This window comes from Gobius niger (genome assembly GCF_951799975.1).
Source record: "Gobius niger genome assembly, chromosome: 2".
In the NCBI taxonomy this organism is placed as follows: domain Eukaryota; kingdom Metazoa; phylum Chordata; class Actinopteri; order Gobiiformes; family Gobiidae; genus Gobius; species Gobius niger.
In genome coordinates, this window is record NC_136853.1 from 24621194 (window position 1) to 24646506 (window position 25313).

The window sequence follows — 25313 nt, forward strand, 5'->3', positions numbered from 1 at the left end:
ATATAAGGCCTAACTTTTCCATGACGCTGAGTTCACAAACATTTCACGGTGTTTAGTCAACAGTTTGGGAAAGAATGAAGGAAATGGCAGGAAGTTTTCTAAATTGCCCACTTATGTGACCAAGAGTGATCCAAACACATTATTTACAGCATTCTATTTATACAAGAAAATAATCTGTTATTAACAACATTTACAATCCTTGAAGTCTTGTGTTGAAGAATTAATACTCTTACTTGAGTACTCAGCTCCCACTTTGATTAAAATATGTAAGTCCCAACAACTTGTTTAGACCAAAGATGGAAGTAGTGAGTTTGTTTTGATGTGCGATAACCGTGCGTCAGAGCGAGGAAGTCAACTTTGTCTAGAAGATGCATCTGCACCGGCCCCAGGCACGTCGCTGATACTCAAACGATCAACATAATGTCTGGGGAACGCAAATCATCAAACAAAACATGTCAAACTGAGGGACTATGATGGAAACAAAGAAATAAAAAGTACAGTTTTACAGGCTGAGAGCTGAATATTCAAACCAGAGCTGCATGTATATCTCCCTCTCATTCAGTTAAAGACTTTATCCCATTACAAAGTACAATAGTTTAAATGAGAACTGGTGATTTATTCATTTATTGGACATGGACATAACAATAACACTAACACAACACTTGTAAGAATGTAAAACAGGGTTAACAATTGACCTCATCTATACACATTTCCTTCAGCATTACCATGAGTCAGGGGGCAGAGACGTCACCCTGAGAGGCGTTGTGGGACGTTGCCTCAACTGCTCACTCTTTGCATGTTAAAACAGCAACTGAAGGCAGCCCACATTTTTGCTGCTGCACTGGGGGAGTAGTTTTCCCCCAAACAGGTGAAAATAGTTAGAGACACTCGAAGGAAACGGACGCTACACACTAAAGGGAAATGGATCTGCTAGGGCTTTTACTTTTGGCTTTTTCTTTGTGTTTTGACAGTTCACTTCAAGACTATGGTGAGTATTTGTTCTTCTGTTCACTCATTAAGCGTAATGTTCTCAAGCTTTTCCCCCGTCACCCCTAAAGAAAGTATTTGGCTTTTCAGCTATTAGTCTGAAGCTACCGTACAAAGGAAAGATTTGAACTTCTTCTTATCGGTACTATCTTGTACCAAAGTGGTTTGTTTCAAAACTATTCCGTTTGAGAGAAAATCCATGATTAAATTTGCAGTAACTACAAATTTGAGACAAAAACCAAGGAAAAGTGCAGTAACTGAACATTCCACTGTGGTTGCCATGGCAACCAGGACTCCTAAGCAAAGACTGGCTCGGCTTCATCAACTTCACTGCCTTGAATTTCGAACACTCAACAAAATGATTATGACACAGGGCCAGATTGTTAGAGAAATAACAATGGTGTTCGAGAGGATAGATGAATGACAGGCAGCAGTCTGGATGTCTTATGCAGGAGAAGTTTATTTACCATCGGTGCGGGACCCGGAGACATGAACTCGAGACATTGCGCTAGTCCTACCATTCAAGTCTGTCTATGCTTCCACAGAAGAGGGATAAATACCCTCTCAGAGCGTCATACTGATACGCAAGCATTCAGTGGCAGAGAGTGGGCGCCTGAGCACCACAGTCAAGGCTATGACAGAGATAGTACGACTGTACAGCCTGACCCAGTATGATAAATAGCGATTTAATGTTATCCTCTAACACAGATGATGGTCGAAATGGCCACAAAAGTAAAAACGTATACTCAATCATTGTTCATTGAATATTTTTATATATTTACTTTTTCATTTTTGTACAAAGTTTAGAATTTAAGTTCAAAATGGATTAGTTTGTTTGTTGAATAAATGAGATTCAAGTCCAAATAGTTTGGGTTCTTATAAAAATGAGTTACATAGAGTGTAACCACTCCTAATACAGTGTATGGATTCCCCTTACAACCAAAAAATGTGTAACATAAATTACTTTTACATCTCAAATACTCAAATTATGATGGATATTTATGCAGATGATAATCTACTAACATAAATATAATTACCAGAAAGCAAAAAAAAAACATAAATTGACACAACAAGCACGCAGATACTGCACTTTTCCTTTGTATAACCATATGTGGAATGTAGGCTCGTACAAAGGAAAAGTGCAGTATGTGCATTTGAAGGGACTAGAGTAAATTTAGAGTTTGTGTTTTATACCCACAATAATTCTACCATAAAAAGCTACAAAATAAAAAATAAACCAATGACAAAGTTCAAACCAATTTCACAGGACATCAAAAAAACTAAAAAGTCAGTTTTCTCAGTTTCACCCAGAGAGCAGTTACTGCATTTTTCCTTTGTAGGGTACTGACATCTTTCCTATCAGCTACTATCTGAGCTGTTAGTAGTAGGCTAATAATGACTGTTGTTATTGTTTGCTTCTGTAAATCTACATCTTGTGTCTGTGGTAAACAATATTCTTCTCTTGTTGCAGCTCATAAGCAGGAAACCCGTAATGAAACCAACGGCAGCTTCATTGCTGTACCCAGGACTTTTCAGGGGGAGCCTGTGGTTTTGTCCGAGTCCTCCTCTAATCTGAACAGTACCGGGTCACCCTCTCCAAAGGTCGTCTCTGGCGCTACCCCGGCCCTCCTCCTGAGGAGTAACCAAACTGCCTCTTACCTACGAAGCCCAGCAAGCACGCTCCTCATCCCCATCCTGTACATCCTAATCGTGGCAGTGGGGATCCCTGCGAACCTGTTCATCCTGTGCACCCTGGCCTCCAAAGTGCGTAAAGTGTCCTCTGCCATCCTCTACTGCAGCCTGGCCCTGTCCGACCTGCTGCTGCTGTTGTCGCTCCTCTTCAGGGCTCACTATCATCTCCACGGAAACAACTGGCTACTTGGAGAAGCTGCTTGTCGCATTGTGTCTGCCTGTTTCTATGGCAACCTGTATTGCTCTGCCCAGACGCTGGCCTGCATCAGTGCCAGTGGCTATCTGGCTGTGGTGCACCCGTTCAGGTATAAGAGCTTGCCCAAAAGGACGTGCACAGCCTGGGTGACAGTGGTCCTGTGGATGGTCTTCGGAGCTGGTTTAGTTCCCGAGCTCCTGGTCCAGCAGAGCTACTGGATCCCACAATTGGAAATCGTCACGTGCCATGATATTTTGCCATTAGGATCTAATTCCCATAGGTTTTTGCTGTACTGGAACCTGTTTTTGACTCTCCTTGGGCTTCTTGTGCCTTTGGTAATATCCGTGGTGTGTTATGTGCGCATCCTGGCTGAGCTGAACCGGTCCCACTTTGACTGGGGCCTGTACATTCGGTGCAGCTCTCTTGTCTTCCTCATATTTCTGATCTGCTTCACTCCAGCTGGAGTCCTTCACTTTGTCCACTATGTGCAGCTGTTTGCTGATGGGACAGAAGGTTTGTACATGTATTTTAATGTGGCTGTGTGTCTGTGCTGCCTCCACGCAGCAGTGGATCCCTTCCTGTTTATGCTCATGTCTCGCTCAACAGGATCCAATCCTTACACTAGAGCCGTCAAGAGCAAGAGCTTCAGCGTATCAACCTAGTCCTCAGCAAAGAGCAACATTTGTTATGTTGTTGTTTTCAGACATTGGAGGTAAATAAGAAAAAATGTAATAATTTAGACATGAATTTGAAACTCACTGTACACTGATGTTTTCTGTAAGGTTATAGTATATGATAATAAGGAGTTTTATGTGCAAAGAAATTAGCAAAAACTGTCCATATCTTTCTTAGCAAATCATTTAAATTTTGTTATTATATTTACATACAAAAAATTCATTGTGGATTTTGAATGGGGCAGTCTGTGAATAAGAAATAGAGTTGTAAACGAAACTGTGATCAACTGCTGCAAATTATGAATGCGGGTGTGTATGTGTGTGTGTGTGTGTGTCTCTGTGTCTGTGTGTGTGTGTGTGTGTGTGTGTTTGTGTGTGTGTGTGTGTGTGTGTGTTCGCGTGTGTGTGTGTTCGTGTGTGTGTGTGTGTGCGTGTGTGTGTCAGTATTGAGTGGCACAGAGTCTGTTGCTATTTGCTATTGCTATGACATGAAGGCGATACTTATTTTTGTGATTATCTTTTAATTGACTTTGATATGATTTTTAAGTTCCATATTTAATCAAACATAATGTACTGTAATATTATGAAGTCAGCATTTTCGCTCTGATGGCTATATCCATACAGTGTAATGATATTACAGTATCATTGATACTGTAATATCAGTATTTTACTTTTATTCATAGTTGTATCAGTAGTCGCAGTGAAAACTGGACACAATGTTCAAATGGATCTCTTTATTAAATGTTTACACGTCTTAGATATCCACCTGTTTGCTGTGTTCATTCAAACATTTTCTATGCAAAATACAGTATTTCATGTCGACACCAGTCCTTGCACTTGAGTGCGAGCAGAGGCCATCAAATCGGAGAGTGTGCCGACACTCAGTGTAATTAAAGTCCTTGCAGCAGATTTGAAAACCTCCATCAGTAAACATTGTATCTTTCCAGTGACATGCCCTCTCAATATAACAGCACCAACACGTCTGTCCTCAGACAACATGATACATTCACTTTTGACCTGTGAAGGGACAATGACAACACCAAAACAGACACCAACAAACATGCAGGGATTTGCGCAGAAAACAGTCTGAGTGAGCTAAGAGGAGGAAATATGCAGATCACCAACCATTTAAAAGCATCAAAAGAAAATATCCACTACTTCTGAAGTAGGACACTATTGTATACCACAGAGTAAAAGGCTGGCTAGACACACAATTCATAATGAACATTGATGTATTTCATTTATCATGTGGAGATGCATTGGGAAATTTATTCTACAGATGTTCAGCAGCAGTTGCTTGATAAAGTTTGAGGAGCTTGTTTCACTAAAATACAACTTTAAGTGCTGATGTCAGAATTGCACATTTAATGCTTTTAAAAGCAATCTGCATGATGTGAAGAGAATGTTTTGGAGAAACACTGAGAAGTCCTTCATTGGGAAATGCACTGATGCTGAGCCAAGGAGCTCCTGAACATGTTGCAGCAGGCTGGCACTGATTTAGGACGAATACAGTATGAAGCACAGATTACATCACAGCCCTGTGAACTCTGATACATGACGTTTGAGGGTAGTTTCTGGCTCCCAAAGTGAAACCTCTATTTGAGGATACTGCTGTCAACCATGGCTTTTAATTTCACTTCATTTTGTTTCAAAGTTAGAAAGTATTCTTGTTATCGAAGAACTTAAGTGACACTCATGCATACAATCACACATCCTGAAGAAGAAAAAAGCAAGACAAGGTTTTGAAGGATAGGCTCAAAGACAGAGAGGCACAGCACTGAAGAAAGGCCTTAGAGTTAAGGAGCAGCAGCAGCAGAGGGCGATAGAGAGAAGACGAGCAAACCAACAAACAGGAAGACCAGAGAGAAAGAGAGAGCAGCCAGAGAGAGCAGAGCGCAGCCCTGAGAGCCACAGCACAAACACGACACACAATAGTGACAGGAAGCATTCAGACAAAAGGGTTCGATCTCAAAAGTCTCTTACTGTAAAAAGCACAAAATGTAAACTTTTTTTTTCATCTTAGAAATGTAGCTGCTAAAGTTGACAGTTTCTCAATAAACTACATCATTATTGATTTTTATGGCCTTGTTATTCTCGCAAAAAAGCAGCAAAGGCTTGAATATTGCCGATAATAAGTAAAATCAGTGCTTTTGAAACAGAGGTTCTATTTGTGGTGCAGCACCTTCAGTTTCAGGCTTGGACATAGGCAATTGCAAATGAACAAAAATTATAAATTATTACATAAATATTACAAATGTAAAATAATTGCATTTCAACATAAAACAAAAATAAAGTAATTTAGCAGAATTGGATGTGAAATACACTACAATCCAAGCCTTTTGCAGCACTGACATGCAAGTGCATGAAACCGCCTTGAAAGAAGAGCTGCTGATGAACAACAAATCCTGTTTATCGATGTGACAATTGTATTGTGACATTTCATCTTAAATGCCCCTGAATTGAAAAATTCCATACAATAGATAGGATTATTTGTGTACATCATCAGCTCTTCAGCTGCATCACAAATGCTACACCGGGTATTTACTCACAACCTCTAATCATCATAACTATATGACTATGTGAATAACATTTAAAGGTCAGGTTTTGCTCAGTAAACACCTGGTAAACGGCTCATGTTGTTTCACATGAGGACATTGGCACGTGTGTCTGGTAACCGCAGTCCGATCAGGCCGCCGCCCACCAACACTGAAGAGGCCAGCAGGATGGGGATGGCTTTGGTGATGCCAACCAGAGAGCCAAAGATCAGGTTCCCCAGCACTGCTGCCAGCTTACACATGGCATTACAGAATCCAAAGCCTGTGCCCCTGTTAACAGCAACACAATCAACACATTGTCAATTAAAATCTCTGAAAAGGTTTTAAAATCTTGCAAATCAGTTCAATGAGCTCAAGATTTCTTAACCTTCTGTCAGTGGGATAGAGCTCAGTGGTGACCACATCCAGAGAGTTCCAGGCTGAAATGCTCAGACCGTTGTAGAGGCACAACATGAAGATCATCATGGATTCACTCGTACCAAACCACAGGAAGAAACAGCTGATGCCTGACAGCACCATGGAGCCTCCTACAGCACACAACACAATAACTTACTGAAAACCAAACAATAAAATAAATATATATAAATAATAAAAACAGGAGCATTTTTCTTTTTGTTTCATCCTAAAATCATCTGGGGACCGACACCCACTTTGAGAAACACTGACGTAACAGAGCTTTACGTGTGATGTTTTTTGTACAATTTCAATCTAAAAATTATTCTCTTTTGTATTTGTATTTATTTTTGTATTTGTATTTTTGTATAAATAATTTCATGAGAGATTGGAGTTTCTTTCTAGATTTTTAAATAATTTTCTGCAATACTGGCAGCTTCTCATTGACAATGGAAGCTGAACTTTGCCCAAACTTTAAACTAAGTATGAAATTACATAGTACTTAGTGTACATCCACTACAATGTGTAAATTCTGTTGGAATATCAGTTGTTAATCAGGTGTTTCAGTGAGGGCTTTCCCATAGTCTCCCTGTCCCCTCAGAGCTGCTTGAAGCTCTATGGGAAATACCATTAAAGGAAGAAAACTGTGAAGCAGAGCTTCAAAGCAGGGGCCAATGTGTTAACCCAGCAGTGGAATCATTGGCTGCTTTGACTGACAGCCCCTGCTGCTCCTCCTTCTGATGCTCCTGCTCTTGTGTCTGGCTGAGAGCAGCACTTTTGTGGTGAGTAAAACATGTTTTCTGGCGTTAGCCCCTCCTGCTTTGTGCTGCTGTTAGCCACATACAGCTACATTATGACACAAGTGCAACAGCTCAGAATTAGCCCTAATTTGGACCTGGTTTCTTTGCTAAGTCCTAGTTTTGTATTGTTTTGAGAGAGTAGGTCTCCGAACATACCATAATATTTTTTTTTGCTGAAAGTAGAAACGAGATAATTAATTATTGCGTTATTTTGCAATGCTTTGCAATAATACACAATAGTTTTGCAATAAAATGCATTAGTATTGCGGACTCCGCACTTTACAATGTGGCTATGTCATATGAACACAACCTATTAACATCAAGTATTTGAAAACTGTCAACTGCTAAACATTACACAATACCTAACATGCTGAGGCGTCCTATTTTATCCATGAGAAGAGCAGAAACAATGTTTCCAGGCAGCACCGCAAGTGTGCCCAAGAAGTTTACAAAGTAGACCCAATAAGCGCTGTAGTCATCCTCAAATGTCACTTGGCAACCCGTCTTGTTATGATGAAATGAGCTGTTGATCACTCTTGAGTTTATTAGTTTGGAGTCATCAATATCTATAACACAGAAAGATACAGAATGTATTATGTAATAAAACACTGCATCAGAAGTTTTTACCATCCCGTTCCACTAATGTTTTGTTACATAGCAGTACAAATACTGACAGGGAAGAACAGATTGTATTAAAAACATGTGAACTTGTTATTTATTTTTGTCACAAAAGGAATCAGTTGCCTATTACTATCCATCTTTACATTTTTTGTATTTATTGTACAGTATTTAGGTGATTGGCTTTGAGCTCTCATCTCTCGGGGACCTGTTCACCTCCAGGACCCGGAGGCGTGTGGGTCGGATCACAACTGACCCTTCTCACTCTGGACATGGACTTTTCACCCCTCTCCCCGCAGGCAGGAGGCTATGGTTGGTATGGTATGGTATGTTTTTTATTTAGACAGGGACAGTGCACAATTTAACATTGACCAAAAGGAAAGATGCATTGTGCCAGGTTATAGCAAAGATGCTAATTTCCACCTGTCGTCCTTGGGCAGGTTGATGTTACAGTACAAAAACTGTTTTTAAATGTAGATGAAAACTTGACCATGGATTTATATATTTTGACATCATTAAAAACATACATTTAATTTAAACAGGATTGGAACATTAGAACATTTTGCACCGGTCCTTTTTCTAGGTGAACGGTCGCTCCCACATGACGTTGCAGGTCATGAGTGCAAGTTTGTTTTTCTAGAAGCCATTTTTTAGTCAAATGCGCAAAACTTTTGAATGTTGTACTTGCAATAATCTCTGTTGGCAGTTTGTTCCACTGACCCATTGCGATCACAGAGAAGGCAGATTTAGCGAAGGCAGTTTTACATTTTGGGACGCTGCATTCTCCTCAAGAAGTGGTTCGAGTCATTTTATCAGTGCATAAAGTTATACAACTGGTTCATCCAGACCTCCTGCTACAAGAACAGTTTTTTCCACTCCATTTTATGTTTCATGTTGCACGATTGAACCGAAAAAAAATAAAAAAAATCCTAGTTTGTGAACCTGTTCACTAACAATGGCAATAAAAACAGTCCTTTTATATGTTGACAGTGCACTTTGAACTCATTGCACACTTCTTTTTAATGTGGTTTCTATACTGCAAATGGATAAGAAACTGAACTGAATTTGGCAATTGGAGGAATATTACAAACCGAAAATGTTGGCCATAATATCTACAAAATTTGAGCCACACTCAGCACTAGGGCCAGGGCAGTTTCTCCTCCTTCACACTTTGTAGTTGTTTTTTTAAATATAGTAATACCACCAATGATAGGAATTTGGTCATGTGATTATCAGTGTACACCATACAAGGCTTTAGATCACTCCCCTTTCTCCTCTATAATGTTTATATGTGGTCTCTTTGGACTTACTGAGGGTAGGGGCACCACATTTCTCATGTAGCTCATGGTAAATGATCTCAACTTAGCTTTTCCACCTACGTTAGGCACTTTAAGCGCTTTACAGCAAGGAACTAGTCACCCACAGACACACCAATGTAGACACAGCAGGTAAGGTAGGTGAAGTGTCTTGCCCAAGGACACAACGACCGTGTACACCTTCAGGAGGCGGGATTCAAACCCCCGACCTTCCAATCATGAGACGACTCACTCTACCGTCTGTGCTACTGTCGCACTAACTTGGCCAGCCCCTCCACTTCAGCGTTTTCCTGAGCCGCTGATCAAACAATTTCCATTTTATGCTCCAAAAATCTCTGATACAGCTCAAATTCTCTGTTAGAACTAAAAACACCACTGACGGCCTTTTCTGCATGAAAGATGACTATGCGGTCGCATCTAGGAGTAGGTTTTGTCTCCCTTGAAAATATAACACACCTCAGCGTCACTCTTGGCTACATGCACATTGTACTAGGCACAAAAATAATGTGTTCACAGAAGCTTGGGGGTTAAGCTGTAATTTAGAAGCAATAAATGCTTAAAATCTTTTTTCTCTTTACAAGCCAGAAGCTATGTCTTTAAAGTGAAGTGTCAGAAGATGACAGAGAGGCCGAGTAGGGTTATGCGCCAGGCGTTGGCGGCTAAATTGGATTTTCAAACAAGAAAGAAATGGCTGTGTGACTGGACACTGAAGAGCAGAGGAAGGACAGAGGTGAGTGCAGACCTGTGTTATAGAAGAACGAGTCGACGAAGGTGCAGTTCCTGAAGAAGGAGCCGACAGACGACACGTCCTCAAAGTAACAGTTTACAAAAGATGAGTCTTTGAAAGTGACAGCTTTGAACTTCATAGCAATGAACCTGACGAAAAAGGAATAATATAGTAACATCTGGTTCAACATTTGTACAAGTTTACTGATTGTTGTACTACACTGATCATTCATGAAGTGGAGCTAAGAATTCTGTGGCTGAATTTGCATTTTAAATGTCATATATTGCAAATTGATGTTTGACCTGGATTATGGTCAATATCTGTAATTACTCATCCGATTCACAAAGACAATGGGCCTCATTCATGACAAGCTCTTGCACTTTTTGCAGAATTTGTTTATCAGTGCTTTTCTGGTTGAACAAATCCCAAGAACAGTCATGATGATTCTTATGCACAAACATTCTTAGAATATCATAGAATAACAGTGGTCAGTTCATTTATTATTATTATTATTATTTTTTATTATGTCATAGGACCGACAAAATAAAATAACATGAAAAATCGGATATTGCTTGTATTTGTGGCCACAAGGTGTATAGTGCCTGTCATGGTGGCAACCCCGAACCCGGTGGTGGACGCTGGAAGTGAGCGATCCCATCAAGCTGAAGAAGAAGTCCAACCTGGCCTTGTTGGCTTGTAGGCAGTGGCAGGTCAAGCGTGCTGCAGCTCGGGTTGTCACTAAGGCAAAAACTCAGGTCTGGGGAGAGTTCGTAGGCCAGGGAGAAGGCCTATCGGTCGGCCTCTAAGAAATTCTAGCCAACAGTCCAATGCCTCAGGAGGGGGATGCAGTGCTTCAATAAAGCTTGCACACAGTTTATCTGTGGCTATTCTCCTGCTTAAGTTGTACACATGACAAAAAAAAAGGTGGTATTTTGGTATTTTGCAAATGAACAAACAAGGAGCGTCTGCGGCTACAGGTGCTGGGGACGGCACAAGCGCATTGGCACCTTCTCAAGGCTAAGTGAAGAAATTAGCAAAGTTCTTGACAGTCATGGTGGGAAAAACAGATATTTTCACCAAACATCCCCGACCTAGCGCACACCTTAACAGCACAGAGAAGAGTGAACAAATAGTGCGGCGCACAGGGTTTGTGCGAGGAGCTCACTCCTCTGAAGGAGAGATGCGCATCATTAGCTGAACCACGGACCATCGCTTTTTCTGGACAAACAGTTGCCTGAGCCACACTCAGCACTAAGGCCAGGGCAGTATCTCCTCCAGGTGGAAAAGCCGGCGGGACTGTGTACAAATTAGCAGCTCTTCTCGAATGAGCCATCTGTAGCCTTCTGATCATGCATGCTTGGAAAAGGCTTTACACTGTTGACAGTGCTGATGCTGACCTCGACTCGAAATATTGTTGGACGATGGAAGGAATACTTCAAGGATCTGCTCAAGCATACCATCAAGTCTACCGATGAGGAAGCAGAGACTGAGGACTAAGAGGGGGACTCATCCATCACCCAAGCTGAAGTTGTAGAAGTGGTCAGAAAGCTCCTCAGTGGCAGGCCTCCGGGGGTGGATGAGATCCTTCCTGGTTACCTTTGCGCTGCAGGAATGAGAGTTTGCGTTGGTCTCCGCCAGGGCTCCCCTTTGTGACCACTTCTGTTCACTACTTTTATGGACAGAATTCTTAGGCGCAGCCATTGGCCCGAGGGTGTCCGGTTTGGGAACCTCAAGATCTCATCTCTGCTGTTTGCACATAATGTTTTTCTTTTGGCCAATCAGGACCTCCAGCCGCTCTGGGGCGATTTTCAGCCAAGTGTGAAGCGACCAGGATGAAGCAACTCCAAATCCGAGGCCATGGTGCTCAACTGGAAAAAGGTGGTTTGCCCTCTCCAGGTCGGTGGAGAGTCCTTGCCTCAAGTGGTGGAGTTCAAGTATCTCGGAGTCTTGTTCACAAGTGAAGGACAGATGCAGCGTGAGATTGATTGGACGCGTCCAGCCACCCTGGGTCATGACCCAGGGTGGCTGGACGCACTCTTTAGGGTGTGGAGCTCAGTCACCAGGGAAGAGCTTGGAGTAGAGGAAATGAAAAAAAAAAAAGCTTTATTTATATAGCACCTTCACAGATGAAATCCCACAATGCTTCACAGTGAATCAAAAACTAAAAGAGAGAGTCAGCCACATGGAGGGACAGAGGAAGGTCTTTCCACAATTTAGGAGCAACAGCTTGAAAGGACAAGTCTCTGGGACCATCAGAAGATTCTGCCTCCAGGACTGAAGGGTGCGACCAGAGATGCACAGCAGATCAGAGACATATTTGGGAGCTGCAACTCCTTCACATCGAGAGCAGCCAGAAGGTGGAGGTGACTCGGGCATCTATTTCAGGATTCCTCCTGGTTGCCTTTGGGATCCCCCCACAACAGCTGGAGGAAATGTGCGTGGTTTTCTGCATCCGCAACTCCGCCACGGATAAGGTGAACAAAAATGGATAGATAAAGAAGTAAAAAGTACTGTGTGATAAAATACATGTGCTCTGATGGCGTTCTTGTCATGCCTTGTGGCGATGATGGCGCTCTTGTCAAGTGTGTTTGTCCCATTATTTTATATGATCAGTTATCAGGAACACTGTTCTACTCAGCTGTCGGACTGCTGAGTCAGGTAGCTGTGTGGGGAACTAACCTCAGGTTCAGTGCAAACCGGTTTGAAGAACTCCTCCCATGACAACATTAAAGCTTTGACTAGTCCCATAACTCTGTCGAGTAACAGTTTTAAGAGGGGGGGGTGATATGTAAAGGGAAGTGTTTGTCAGGGAAGTGTGTTTTTTTGGCATTTTAAAATCTAAGAGGGCGTGTCTTTGTACTTACATGATGTAAACGCATTGTTGGCTTCTTAAGAACTCTTTGTGAATCTGACCTACTGTTCTTCAAAAACTTCTTTAAGTGGTAGTCAAGAATGATTCTTGAATGAGGCCCCATGTCTGCTCTGTCAGCACAAAGAAACTAAAGGAGAATTTGGGGATTTCCTTAGAGACTTCTTTTAAATCCAGTGAATGTATTTTTTTGCAGTTATTTAGCCAGGAAATTCTCACTGAGCTTTTAGAATGTAATTTTCAGGGGAAACTGGGCCCGAGAGGGAACCCATATTGTGTAAGTTTTCGTGAGAGGTAAAACCGGTGTAGCTTGAGGAAACCTGCAGACATGGAGAGAATATGCAAACTCCACACTAAAAAGCGCCACATGTCATGTATCTAGTGATGCACAAGAGTAAACTATCTGGTTGAGTGTGACTGTTATCGTCTGCTTCTATATGCAAGGTTGGATGGCCGGGAATTGTTTTTATTCTGTGAAGCACTTTGTATAACAATTTTGCATGAAAAATGCTCTATTAATAAAGTTTGATTGATCAGTGGAGACTCGAGCAAGTTCAGTGGGGGCAGCATGCTTTGACTACCCCACCGAGCAGTGTAACAACAATTTGTGTTGGAAAACTCAAGAGCGGAGGATACATCGCCAACTTACCCTGTTGTATAAAATCCCCAATCGGCTGGTAGCAGTGCTACCCATCTCGTCCATGTTGAACGCAAACCTAGATCTAGTTTGCGTTTAAGTATGAACTACAAGACCCAACCATGAACCATTGCTGAATAGGAATCAATACCAAGTGAAGAAATTTAAAACCCCACTTTAGATGGGGAGGCACGGTGATGCACCGGTTAGTGCTGTTGTATCACAGCAAGAAGGTCAGGGGGACTTTTTGTGTGGAGTTTGCATTTTCTCCCGGCGCCTAAGTGAAAGTGTGATTGTGAGTGCGAGTGTAGGAAAACAGATGAAAATGAACCCGCTACAACGCAACGTGGCATGTTTACATGCATTGTGCCTGTTCAATAAACAAATTAATACTTTCAAAAGTAGGCAGGCAAGCAATCACTCTCCCCCTTTCCATAAATCGCCCAGAACCAGAGGACGAGAGCCCTAACCACAGCGTGACGATACCGCCCACACTGCTTTATGTTATGTATAGAGATTACAAAACTTTTTTACGGCTTTAAACTTGCATTAATTCCGTTATTGTACTGATTTCATTTTGCTTTTCTACCATGTGGCTGCGCTGCTTGTTCTGCAGTTTGGTCAGCTATGGTTTTTAAAGTGCATTATAAATAAAGCTGGATTGGATTCCATATAGAGAGTTAATACAGCACTATAGTCATTAATAAGGGATAATATCCTGGACCATACTCAGGGGTTGCAAGCCAGGGAAGGCATTTAATTTTCCCTAACTGCTTTAAGTGTTTCATGAGTTGGAAGTCTCAACCCCGTATCAACTCTTGACTGCACCTCACACTATATCTGTGGCCACAAGTAAACTGTAATATACATGCACTCTGCTGAGAAGGGGAAACAGGATGTAGCTTTCCTCTGTCCAGTGAGACTTGAAATTGCATGCGGCTGTGTTTGAGACTGAGCAGAGAAGAAAGGCAGAGAGAGCAAGATAAGTATTTTAATTTCCTGGTTGCACAGCAGAGGAAGGAGGAGGGAGAGCTGATAAATAATAATACCATTCATCAATGACCTTCACCCCAGAACGAGCTGCAAGACGCCACTCTTTTACCTGTCGTTTAGGAAGAGCCCATTCCTGTGGATTTGGTTCTCAAGGGTGAAGTTAAACGTGAAGTCTTGGAGGTGTTCATTGTTGTGGATCTTGACTCTGGAAGCGTACTCATCCGCCTGGAGGTGTTTGATCACATCAGGAAACCACACAGACAGCCCATAATACCTGAACAGCGCAAAAAGTCGACAACAGTGGGACTTTTCAGTGGGCAGAGGATTGACAACACTGACAAATATTGTAAAGGAAAGACCAAATATCAGTCACAGCACAGTCATAACTACTTGTACTACTACCATGTTTCCTGATCATTTCAAGCATTTATACTGAGTTTGGGCTAGGGCTGTTTTTGATAATATTACTGATTATTAAAAATCATTACTGTGCAGCGAAGTAAAGTATAGTATAAGTGCAGTCTAAGTGCGTTCATGTAACTGTGATTCACATTAGGGGTAGACAGATGACTGGCCTTTTAAAAGGTCTAATTTGTCTTACCCGAAAGATAAGGTGAACCACACTGCGGCCAATTTGATAGTGTTTTCTTTGACTGGGTGGTTGAAGCATTTCACAAACGTGGTCCAGATCTGCAAAAAAAACAACTCAATGACAAACGATAAAGCACCAAATAAAATTATTAATCAGCTTAAAATAAAAAACAATTAGCAGTTGGTTCTGTTTTAGTATCAGCTAAATGGCCCTGAAAATGATCTTAGAATCTGAACCACCTGTTGAGAACCACTGCTAATGAATTCAAGTAACACTCCCTCAGTACCCCTTTTAGCTCCGACTTCATCTTAAAGAGGACTTTGAGCACGGGGTTAGCTGACTCATTCTGCATCTCCACCAGCTCATCGAACTGTTTGGGGATCTTGATGCGATTCACCTGCAGGGGGAGACAGTGGGCTATTATCTGTTCACGGTGCGGCACCCAGAGTATTGGGTACTTACAGTGAAGACTCTCTCAGGCTCACCACGTGCACGCATGTTAGTGTCATGGATGTGTTTGAGCACCATCCACGCCTCGTCATGCTTTCCAATCTGCAAGCAGAGAGTCCACCTAATTGTCAAAGGTAAATACAAGGATCTCTAAAAACAAAACAAAACATCAGTTCCTCTTTTTTTAATTGCACCCTGTCTGTATTGTTTATATAATGCATTATTAAAAGCAGACATGAAAAAAGACCTGTGTTGCCAGGTCTGTGGTAAATATATACAACCAAATTTGACAGCTTTTTAAGATTTAGGCAGTTGAACCTGTCCACTGGTTTCGGCTGTTGTTTTCTGTGTTCAGCTTTATCATGAGAACTACTATTTCGAATGGCAAAACATCAAATTCAAGGCCCTCAGAGCTGCTCTTTCTTTGAATGAGAGGAAACGGACAGACCGCAGTGGCATTAGTAAAAATACATTCCAACCGCACCATATGTTCGCAGGTTTTGGTCTGTTTTCAGTTACTTTTGGGAGAGTTTAGCCGCAGATACCTGGTAACACTGACTCAGCTCAGTTGTTGCTCTGAATGAAATCGGATTTTATGTTGGCTCCAACTTGGTGAGTCTACCTCATTCTTAGAACTTTTACCTCCCGAGTGGTTCTATCTGAAGTCGCCCGAGCGACTGGCAGAGGTGGGGGCTGGCAGCAGTAAAGCTCAGATGCTGTTGCACTTGTTGAAATCTCCATGTGACAGAAACGCTGTGAAGATTTTCTGACATTTTTCAGAGACTAAATCTCTTGACCCAGTTTGCCAGGCTGTCTTTGAATGTTTTGAACCTATATCTTCAAGTGAATTGACTTAAATTGTGTAAAAGTTAAAGCTTTTTTTTTATGTCCACTTGACATTAACCCAATTATTCAAAGAGTTGATTGTAAGGGCCTGCCATTGTATTATGCAAGTGGTGAATGATTCTCTAATGTCTGGTCATTTCTTACTGCCGTGAAACATGCTATAGATCAGCCATCCATTAAAAAGAGAAACCTTGATCCTAATGTGCTGTATAACTTTAGTTTAGACCGATCTCTCCAATAGGGGTTATCTGTAAACTTTGGGCAGTATTCTTCCACTGCTCCGGTTTCCTCCGGGTGCTCCGGTTTCCCCTATCACTAAAAACATGCACAATAGGTTAATCCTCCAGCCAGGTGTTTGTGACCATTAGCCTGGTTCCACATCTGGAGATGGGTCCCCGAGCACCAGCCTACGCTGGCTGTTTACTGCTCCTACAGGTCGCCACAGCGGCATTGAGGATGGGTCAAATGCAAAGATGAATTTCTCTATGGAGATTAATAAAGTATAACTTAACTTAACTTGGCTTAACTTACTGAAGAACTGGCATGGGTCTTATTAGTATAATTGTATAATTGTCAGGTTTACAGCAATTTCTTTGGCAGAAACGTTTTGTAGTTTGGACGAGACAATATGATACTGGAGGAAAGCATTTGTTTTGGTTTGAGGTTCGTATAGGATTCTTTTTTTTGCCATATCGTCCAGCCCTATCTGAACCTAAACAAAAATAAAACCGATATTCTGGTGTTCGGACAAAGTAACCCTGTATGCGATCGGTCCGCTGTCCTCCCTCTGACGCCCTAATGTGAAGAAACTTAGGGTGATGGTTGATCCTTTGTCTAAATTTGACATACACTGTAAACACTGTCATCAAGTACAGCGTCTTTCAGCTGAAGACTCTTACCAAACTTAAAGTTTAAGCCTAACCCTATCTTCCTCAAGATGATTTTGAACCAAAAAATGGTCTGAGGGCCGCATCTGGACCCTGGTTCACACTTGGGTCCCCCTGTTGTAAATGCTCTTTGTCACTCGTAGGCATTTCCAGTCAAAGGCATGATGTAGCAGTTTGCTGTGTCTCAGTACCTGTAAGTAAAATCGAGGGCTCTCAGGCATAAAAGTGAGAGTAACAACTGCTGAGACACACGGCAGAGCACACACCACCACAAACACTCTCCAGCTGTGGAACTGGTAGGCCGATCCCATACTGAAGCTCCAGCCTGCACAGAGGAGAGGACACACAAAACAACAGAAGGTGAGGCCAAAATAGTCATGCTACACCCAAAGAGCTAAAAAGCTGTGTGCTTTGGTGATCTCGCATCTGTAGAAATGCGCCAGAAATATATTTAAAGAAACACCATTCACCAATATGACGATGAACTAAAGAACTTTTTATCAGCTCAATGTACAACATGCCAGGGGCACCATCACATAGGCCTGCACAATGTCCTGTGCTGCTGCTCTGGCCTGCACTGGTGCAGACTGATGAGGGGGATTATGGTTGTAATGGACTAGAGTGGACGGCTGACTGACTTAGATACTCAGAAAGATTTATGTCCCTGCACAGTGGTAAGAGCTCTGCTCTTAAATACAAAACACACACTCTGAGACCATGGTTGACCTCTATCTTCACCTCTACAGATCTAAGGAAACAACATATACGAGAGCATGCATGAGTAAACAAATATGAAAATTCACAGTGTAATTTACATTACATGTCACACTGGTTAAAGAAAGCTGTATTTTTTTAGTATGTACCATTTCAGCTGCGCTGCAATACAAAGCACAGAGACACCGCACTCCAGCCTTGGTTCACCAGTCGATGCAAAGAGCACTGCGGCGGAACCTACTACCTACACTCCACTGCACTTGGGACAAAAATGTGTTTTGAATACATACTAGCATCTAATCAATTGACCTCAATTACAATCTACAGCTGGCCTGCTCTCTTTGACTCAGTTTGTGTTTACACCGTTTTTGAATGTCATAAACATGACAAAACCAAAAATAAATATATATGAAAATAATGCAGCAATAAAATGAATTAAATAAATGTCATTAAGAGTATTAGGACTGTTTTGTCCTACTGAAATTTGTGTTATATACAGTATACTCTTTTAATTCTGGTGCATTGCTCCTGGGAACAAATAAGATGAACTATCTGTCAGCTCACTCTACCTACTCCCTCCACTCTGAGACTCTTCTCTCTGAAAATACATGCTGACAATGAGCCTTTACATTATTGTTCCTGACAAAGCCAAGAGAAAACCTTCACTACGCCAGATCACAACAGATATTCATAGACAATAAAGCTTCCTCCTGTTTGTTCTTATATTTCCTTCAGTTAGTGTTCTCTCTTCCTCCATCCAAACCTCTGTGATTTCACTTCAAAAGATATTTGCATTTTTATTCTGCAGGATGACACTCATAGCCCAACTGCACTATTGCATTATTGTTATGCCACACCATTATGTTCTGTATCCATGTGAATACCTCAAATGTCAAATATGAATTTCACATGCTATAAACAGTCTGGCATTTGCTTTGTCTGTTTGTGCGGTAGTTCCGTAGTTGTGAGAGCCCCTGCCTGCACTGCCACCTGCTTTGTGTTTCCTGGTGTGCATGATATCACTCACCATAGTGTGGGATAATGGCCCAGGCCATGGCTGAAGCATAGATTCCCCCGATCATCCAGAACATACAGAGCCAGCTTAGATGCTCCCCTCGTTTTTCTCGAGCCAACACCTCCGCAAAGAAGGAGAACACAATTGGCACAGCCCCTCCAATCCTACAAATGAGCCACACTGCTATTAATGCATATATCCAGCTTGTATCCTTTACCACACAAATAAACAGATAGGAAAAAAACAACAGCAAACAATGATGAAAATTGGATTTTGTCATTGTCATTAAGACGCTGCAGGTATTGCAGAATTATTTGATCAATTTGGGTTTTTCCTTTCATTTTTCCAGCTCCAAATGTGAAATGGAAAGCATGATGGATGGATTGAAGCATGTGCCAGGTGAAAGAGAGGGTGCTGTCAAGGATGACACCCAGGAGGGGGAGATGGAGGAGCCAAACATTTTTATTTTTTAATTTATTTAAGGTGTATTTGGTGCCATTGAGCAGATGTTGAGTTTGAGGAAGTTTGAAGTGAACCTGGATTTGATTTAATTTAGGGAGGGCGGGAGTGTGGATTTGGGTTTGCTGAAGATGTAGAGCTGGGTGTCATCTGTGGAGCAGTGGAAGTGAATGTGGTGTTTTCTGAATATCTGACCAAGGCAAAGCAAGGCATGTTCATTTATTAGTACACAAGGCAACTCAATGCGCCAAGAGGACCAAGGACAGAACCCTGAGGAACACCTGAAGCGATGGGGAAGAGGTGTGAGGTGAATGAAGTTATTGAGGTCGGAAGTATCAGAACCAGGTTTCTTAAGTAAAGAAGATACAGTTTTTTTGAGAAAGGAGGGCACAGTTCCGTATGTAAGGGAGGCTTGAATTATGTTAGTAGTGAGGGGGGGAGAGGGCATGAAAGGACAGGAGGAGGTTTTGCAATTCTGGATAATTCTAGATTTGGTTGACAGAAGGAGTAAATGACAGAGGGGTAAATGTAGAAAAAGAGGCGGCTGGGGCTGCGGAAAGTGAAGCAGGTGAGTGTGGAACGGACGAGGGAGTGAGTTGCTGAGAGGACTTTTGTGGTGAAGAGAGATAACAGAGTTTTGCAGAAATCAGAAGAATAGAGATGAGATGAAACAAGTGAGTCAGGTTTTGTGATGTTTGAGATGAGTGAAAAGGGTGCCTTGGAGTTTCCTTCATTTGAACTTATTAAACCAGAGTAGGATGTGGATATGGCTTTGGAGATGGAATCGTTGTATTGCTGGATGTGGGTTGCCTTTTGCTTTAAGCTGTGAAGTGAACCAGGGTGCAGTGTGAGTAAAGGAGACAGATCGAGACTCATCTGTTATAGAAAGACCATCAGATCTGGCGAGGTTATTGATATGACAAGTTAAATTATCTGGGTTATGGCATGTGCTTGTTAATGTTTACCTCTTCTCACCTGAGAGCTATCCTATACGATGCGTTCTGATTGGTTGCGCTGATGCGGCTTCATTCAGGCGTAAGGTCATGGCCATGGAAATAAAAGGAGAACCCCTGTTCGATCCTAATGTATGCGGACAAGCCGGCTAATCCGGAAAACTTTTCCGAGTCCGTTAGCATGCTCAATGTATTTTTCCTAAAACCATTTGCATTAGCCATCAAACATCGCAAATTATGAACGATCCAGATGTTTTCAGCTTTTGTCAACCCATCGACGACAGTTAGGTGACGAAAAAGCCTAGTTAGAAATCATTACTGAATGTGAAGACCTTTAGAGATTTTACTTTTCATCCGAGTAATTTTCTTAATCACGATTAATCACACTCATTTTTGTTGAAAAATTATATTCATTATTAACACTTGGCCGACATAAAACACATTTCACATTTCATCTAGGGACTAGATGCAAGTTGGTCATTTTTATACTTACTGCCACCTCAGGTCTTATGCGTAACTGCAGCTCGTGCATGACGGCACTTCGGAACCGAATTAACACCTTTTTGAGTGACAGTGCAGGATTTTAGAGGCAGTTGTGGTGAACAGGTCTGAGCTCATTCTACACATTAGGACATGGCTGGAACATGTAGAGGGAGGAATATACTTGTTTTTTTACATTTTAAAACTCTGTATAGTCTCTTTAACTATATATAAACAGTTTCATAAGTCTACGGGAAAAGCCCAACAACAGCTCTCACTCAACATTAATCACATTTTAGACACATTTTCTTTGGTGCTGAACATTTTGAACAAAATATGCAAACTTTTAGGTTCAGAAAGTAGAGTATAAGGACTAAATAAAGTATTTTTGGTTGAAAAAGCAGAATTAGACGAGCCCCTTTGGTGCATAGGCCGCTCTCTGTCGCTTTTGTTACAGAAAAGTAGCTTATCATGTAAATTTAATTAATTGCGATTAATTATTTTTGAGATTAACCGTGAGTTAAAGCTTTAATTTTGACAGCCCTACTTTCGATGTAAATTGTCATATAAAAGTGTCCTCTGAGCTAAATGCTGAATCAAATTCAGTCAAGTTTTTTGCTTTTTGTGGGGTCGGATACACATCCAATTAATCATTAATATTATATTAATGAAATATGACAAATCATACCTCACCATGCTTTAGTATAACGTCTGGCCATACTGATTTGTCTGGGGATGGTACGTTCAAAAGGGTCAGGGATTTGTTGGTCATGGTCTTATCAGGCTACAGATATAGCTCTGTTTTGAAGTACTCGACATATAAAAACTGGTGTAATTCGAGTGAAGAAGTTTTAGTTATGGGCTCAAACTGCACTGATTTTATTGTAAATATAATTTTGTGGTTCCTCAATCAGTCGACCGAAGGATACAAGCTACAGCCTGTAGGATGATGTTACACTTACAAAAGTAACATTTATACAGAATGATACACCTTATTTCACTCAGATCTTAAAACCAGTCCCACTTCAGGAAACTATCACTCACCACACCATTCATATCACAGTCATTCAGTGCGTACAGGTTTGCTTTGAGCATTCCAAAGGCTCGCTGCTTTATAATGATTGTTGACCAAATGTGGTCATCTTGGGACACTGCGCTCCCACTGATTGTCGACCGCAAGTCTACAGTCAATATCATGTGTATAGAATTACTATACAGTTTCTTTTTTTCAGTCAATGGGCTTGAAACGAGATCTAAAAAACTCTGAAAAATACAAAAATATGTAAAAAGCTTGTCAGAGGGATGCAACACACTGGTGTTCAGTGCTCCCATTGCCCCCAACCATTGCCAAGATATAAAAGACTGAAACTCTTTCACCAATAAAGAATAGCCATAAACCTAAATGTCTCGGCCAAAAGTACAGTATCTCAAGATCGATTTAACAAAATGTTTTTTGGTCTAATGAGATGACAGTCTGTCTAACTCTGGATGGACCAGGAGAGTGCTGTGGCTGGACCAGTTTTGAGCATAAAACTCCACTGCAACTCAGACAGGTGGTGATGGGGTAGTGGGCTGGTATCGAAGGTGTCTGGAAGGTCAAATATTTAATGAGGTGGCAAAGTTTGAGAACCACAGATCTAGTCACTCTATCATTACTATAGCACCCTGTTTTCACCTTTGACCTGTACATGTGCCTTAAACATCACAGTCAGTCACCATTGTAAAGGATGTGCCGTCGACACTGCAGCACACCACTATGCCATTTACCATTCACTAGATAATAACAATAATAACAAGAAGCAGAGCTCACCCAAATCCAGACACCATGCGGCAGAAGAGAAACATGTTGTATCCCTGGACAAAGGACGACAAAAAGGCAAAGAAGCCGTTGACAGACAAAGATATGAGGAGGATCTGTTTGCGACCCACTCTGTCTGATAGGCCTCCCCAGAAGAATGCGCCCACCATCATTCCCAAATACACTATGCTACCTGCAGGGGACACAACACAGTGACAAATTCAAAACATTAGTACAGTAATGTATATCGCTTTCTGCTGTAAACAGCTGTAAATGATTTTAAAAAAATTATGTGTAGTTTAAAACGCAACATTGGTCTTTTTATTGTAAAATAATGTGATAATCTGAATCATTTTAGTCCACTGTTTTTTGCTTTGGTTTTTTTTTCCACATTTTTTGGACACAACTTTTTAAAATAATCAATTTTAATGGTTTGCTTTTGCAGGTCAATTTTTCAGAGTGCTTCTTCACAGAAAGTTAAAGCCTTTACTTAACAATAACATCTGCTCGATTGTTGCTTTTTAAATTGCAAAGGGAAAAGGCACTATTTGACAAAAAACAAATACCAGTCTTTCTCTTTAACCGATGGGCTGATCTGCAGGAGGAGGAGATGGGTCTTATCCAGCTACACAGACATGCCAATGCCCCATAGTAATTTATTACTGGTGACAGCTATGGATATCTGCACACTCCGCAGATATAACTAATTAAGTGGTTTCAAAACTATGAGTATCAATGGAGGTACTTGGGCTCCACTGCAGTTCTAATCTTTCTTAGTTTTCTCCTTTACCGCCATCAGGTCGTATTTAAGTCCTGATAGAATCGGAGTCTGTGATTGACAATGTGCTAGAAGAAGTGTGAGTGGTAACAAGGATGCACATTTTTTTTAACAAAATCCCCCAAAAAGAAGTCATGTCTATATAACAATACACAGGAACAACATAATCTAACACTTAAGGCAGGAATGTTACAAATACTGTATAAGCTTTGGATGTGAGGGAAGGAGTTGGTAGGAAGCTGCTCATCTGTTTCAAGAACTCTGCTCATATCTTAAGATCACTGAAGACTTGTGGAGGCTAGGATTACAGCACCCAGGTGACAAAGAGCTGGCCCATGAAGACAAGTGTTTGAAAAAACAATAATTAAAAAGTATGATTGTGGCAAACTCATAACTTCATGTGCTCACTCATTTTGGACATGAATACTATGAGCTGGTGCACTGGCAGAAACATCTTAAATAGCATAAGATTTGGGAAGCATTTACAACTTACAGAAACATACAGAGACTGAAAATCTGAATAATTATATTTTCTCTGAATATATTTTCTAAATAAAAGTTGCTAGTGTCGAATAGAAACAAAGGTATTTATGTGTGATATGAGAAGTTGCAACAATGACTCATTGTGAACCAGCTTCCCCCTCAGTCATGACTCATGTCAGGTAGGGAACGGAGGAGACAAAGCTTCTGTCCATGTGGGATGTTTTTTTTTTTTAGGCCACAAACACAACATATTAACAAACGCCTTAGGCTTGGGCTGCATTATTGTGAGCGGTTTGGCCCTACGTTTCCTATTTTTGCTGCGTTTTGTCTTTCATTGAGGTGGATTGCATGTGGCCACACTTAATGCACAGCAGGCGAAGCACGGCAGATAGATTTCACAAAATACAATCAATGCTATTTTTTAAGCATGCGTTAAGCGTTAGGGGATACGTGGGATGTGTGGCCCAGAGAACTGAACACACCTCCTACTCATGTAGACGTGATGTCATGACAACCAATACTCATATTGGAGTGAAAATAGATTTCACCTTTATAGCGAACTTCATGCAGATTCTTTCAACAGTTGTTAAGCTACAATAAAATGAGTTTTTAAGGCAATTGAGCGAAGGTGCCCCCATACGCCCCCATATATTTTCTTACGAGCCCCTAACTACTACAACTAACTATCCGGCTTACAGCCCAAACACAGTGACAACTGCAGACTCTTACCCAGCCATCCTGCCCCCGAATTAGGCAAACACATGTCTGTCTCTGCACTAGGGAGGACGAAGCCCACCACAAACACCTCCACTCCATCAGACATCAGTGCCAAGCCCAGGACAAAGTAAAGTTGCCACTGGAAACGTCCATGTCCACACTCTTGCAGGATGAGCTCGTACTGCTGGGCCAGCTCCTCCTCATCTGCCTGCATCTCCTTTTCTAGATCCTTTGGATTTTTGAGGCTGTCAGAAACAGGCTGTCCCAGAGCCACATGTCCATCTGGGGGTTTCCCATCATTGCAGGAAGGTACACCCTGATACTCTCCTTCATAGATCTCATCCTCATCATCATGGCCCTCTGTGTTATCACTGGACGCTCCATCATCATTCTCTCTGTAATGTCCATCCTGTTGCCCATAATTGTCCTCCTCCAGGCCTTCATTGTGGAAGCGGTTGTAGCTGTGCTGAGTTGAGTACTCATCTGAGGCTCGATCTACAGCCTTGTTAAGGTTTCTGGCTGCCTGCCTCTTGGCCTCTTTGGCAATGTCTTTGGCACCTTTCACCAAGGAAGTCCTGTTATTGTATGTTTCATCCATCTTGACAAAACTATTATTTTTCAAACTATGTAAGCGAGGGTTATATTAAAACTCAAAATCCCGTTTTCTGCAGGGCACACTGTGCC

General features: G+C 41.5%; 2 protein-coding genes across 2 annotated transcripts; one reads left to right on the forward strand and one right to left on the reverse strand.

Annotated features, from left to right (window-relative positions):
• Positions 1 to 723: 723 nt before the first annotated feature.
• LOC306959925 (proteinase-activated receptor 3) lies at positions 724 to 3537 on the forward strand (the record flags this gene model as incomplete). The annotated part of the gene is made up of 2 exons (XM_079552180.1): positions 724 to 988; positions 2459 to 3537. Exons 1-2 carry the CDS (start codon positions 922 to 924, stop codon positions 3535 to 3537), a joined length of 1146 nt encoding a protein of 381 aa, XP_079408306.1. The 5' UTR covers positions 724 to 921.
• A 743-nt stretch (positions 3538 to 4280) lies between these two features.
• On the reverse strand, positions 4281 to 25295 carry LOC306983187 (synaptic vesicle glycoprotein 2C-like). The gene is made up of 12 exons (XM_079582960.1): positions 24642 to 25295; positions 22664 to 22844; positions 18974 to 19125; positions 17424 to 17557; positions 15512 to 15601; positions 15336 to 15446; positions 15059 to 15147; positions 14567 to 14731; positions 9974 to 10107; positions 7660 to 7863; positions 6472 to 6631; positions 4281 to 6374 (listed from the first exon to the last, which is right to left on the reverse strand). Exons 1-12 carry the CDS (start codon positions 25225 to 25227, stop codon positions 6191 to 6193), a joined length of 2190 nt encoding a protein of 729 aa, XP_079439086.1. The 5' UTR covers positions 25228 to 25295; the 3' UTR covers positions 4281 to 6190.
• Positions 25296 to 25313: the final 18 nt, after the last annotated feature.

Coding starts and splice junctions, on each gene's coding strand:
- LOC306983187 (XM_079582960.1), bottom strand. CDS start 25,227: ATGGATGAAACATACAATAACAGGACTTCCTTGGTGAAAGGTGCCAAA. Junction 22,845..24,641: donor TTCGGGGGCAGGATGGCTGG/GTAAGAGTCTGC, acceptor TGTCCCCTGCAG/GTAGCATAGTGTATTTGGGA. Junction 10,108..14,566: donor GGGCTCTTCCTAAACGACAG/GTAAAAGAGTGG, acceptor CTTTTTCGTCAG/GTTCATTGCTATGAAGTTCA.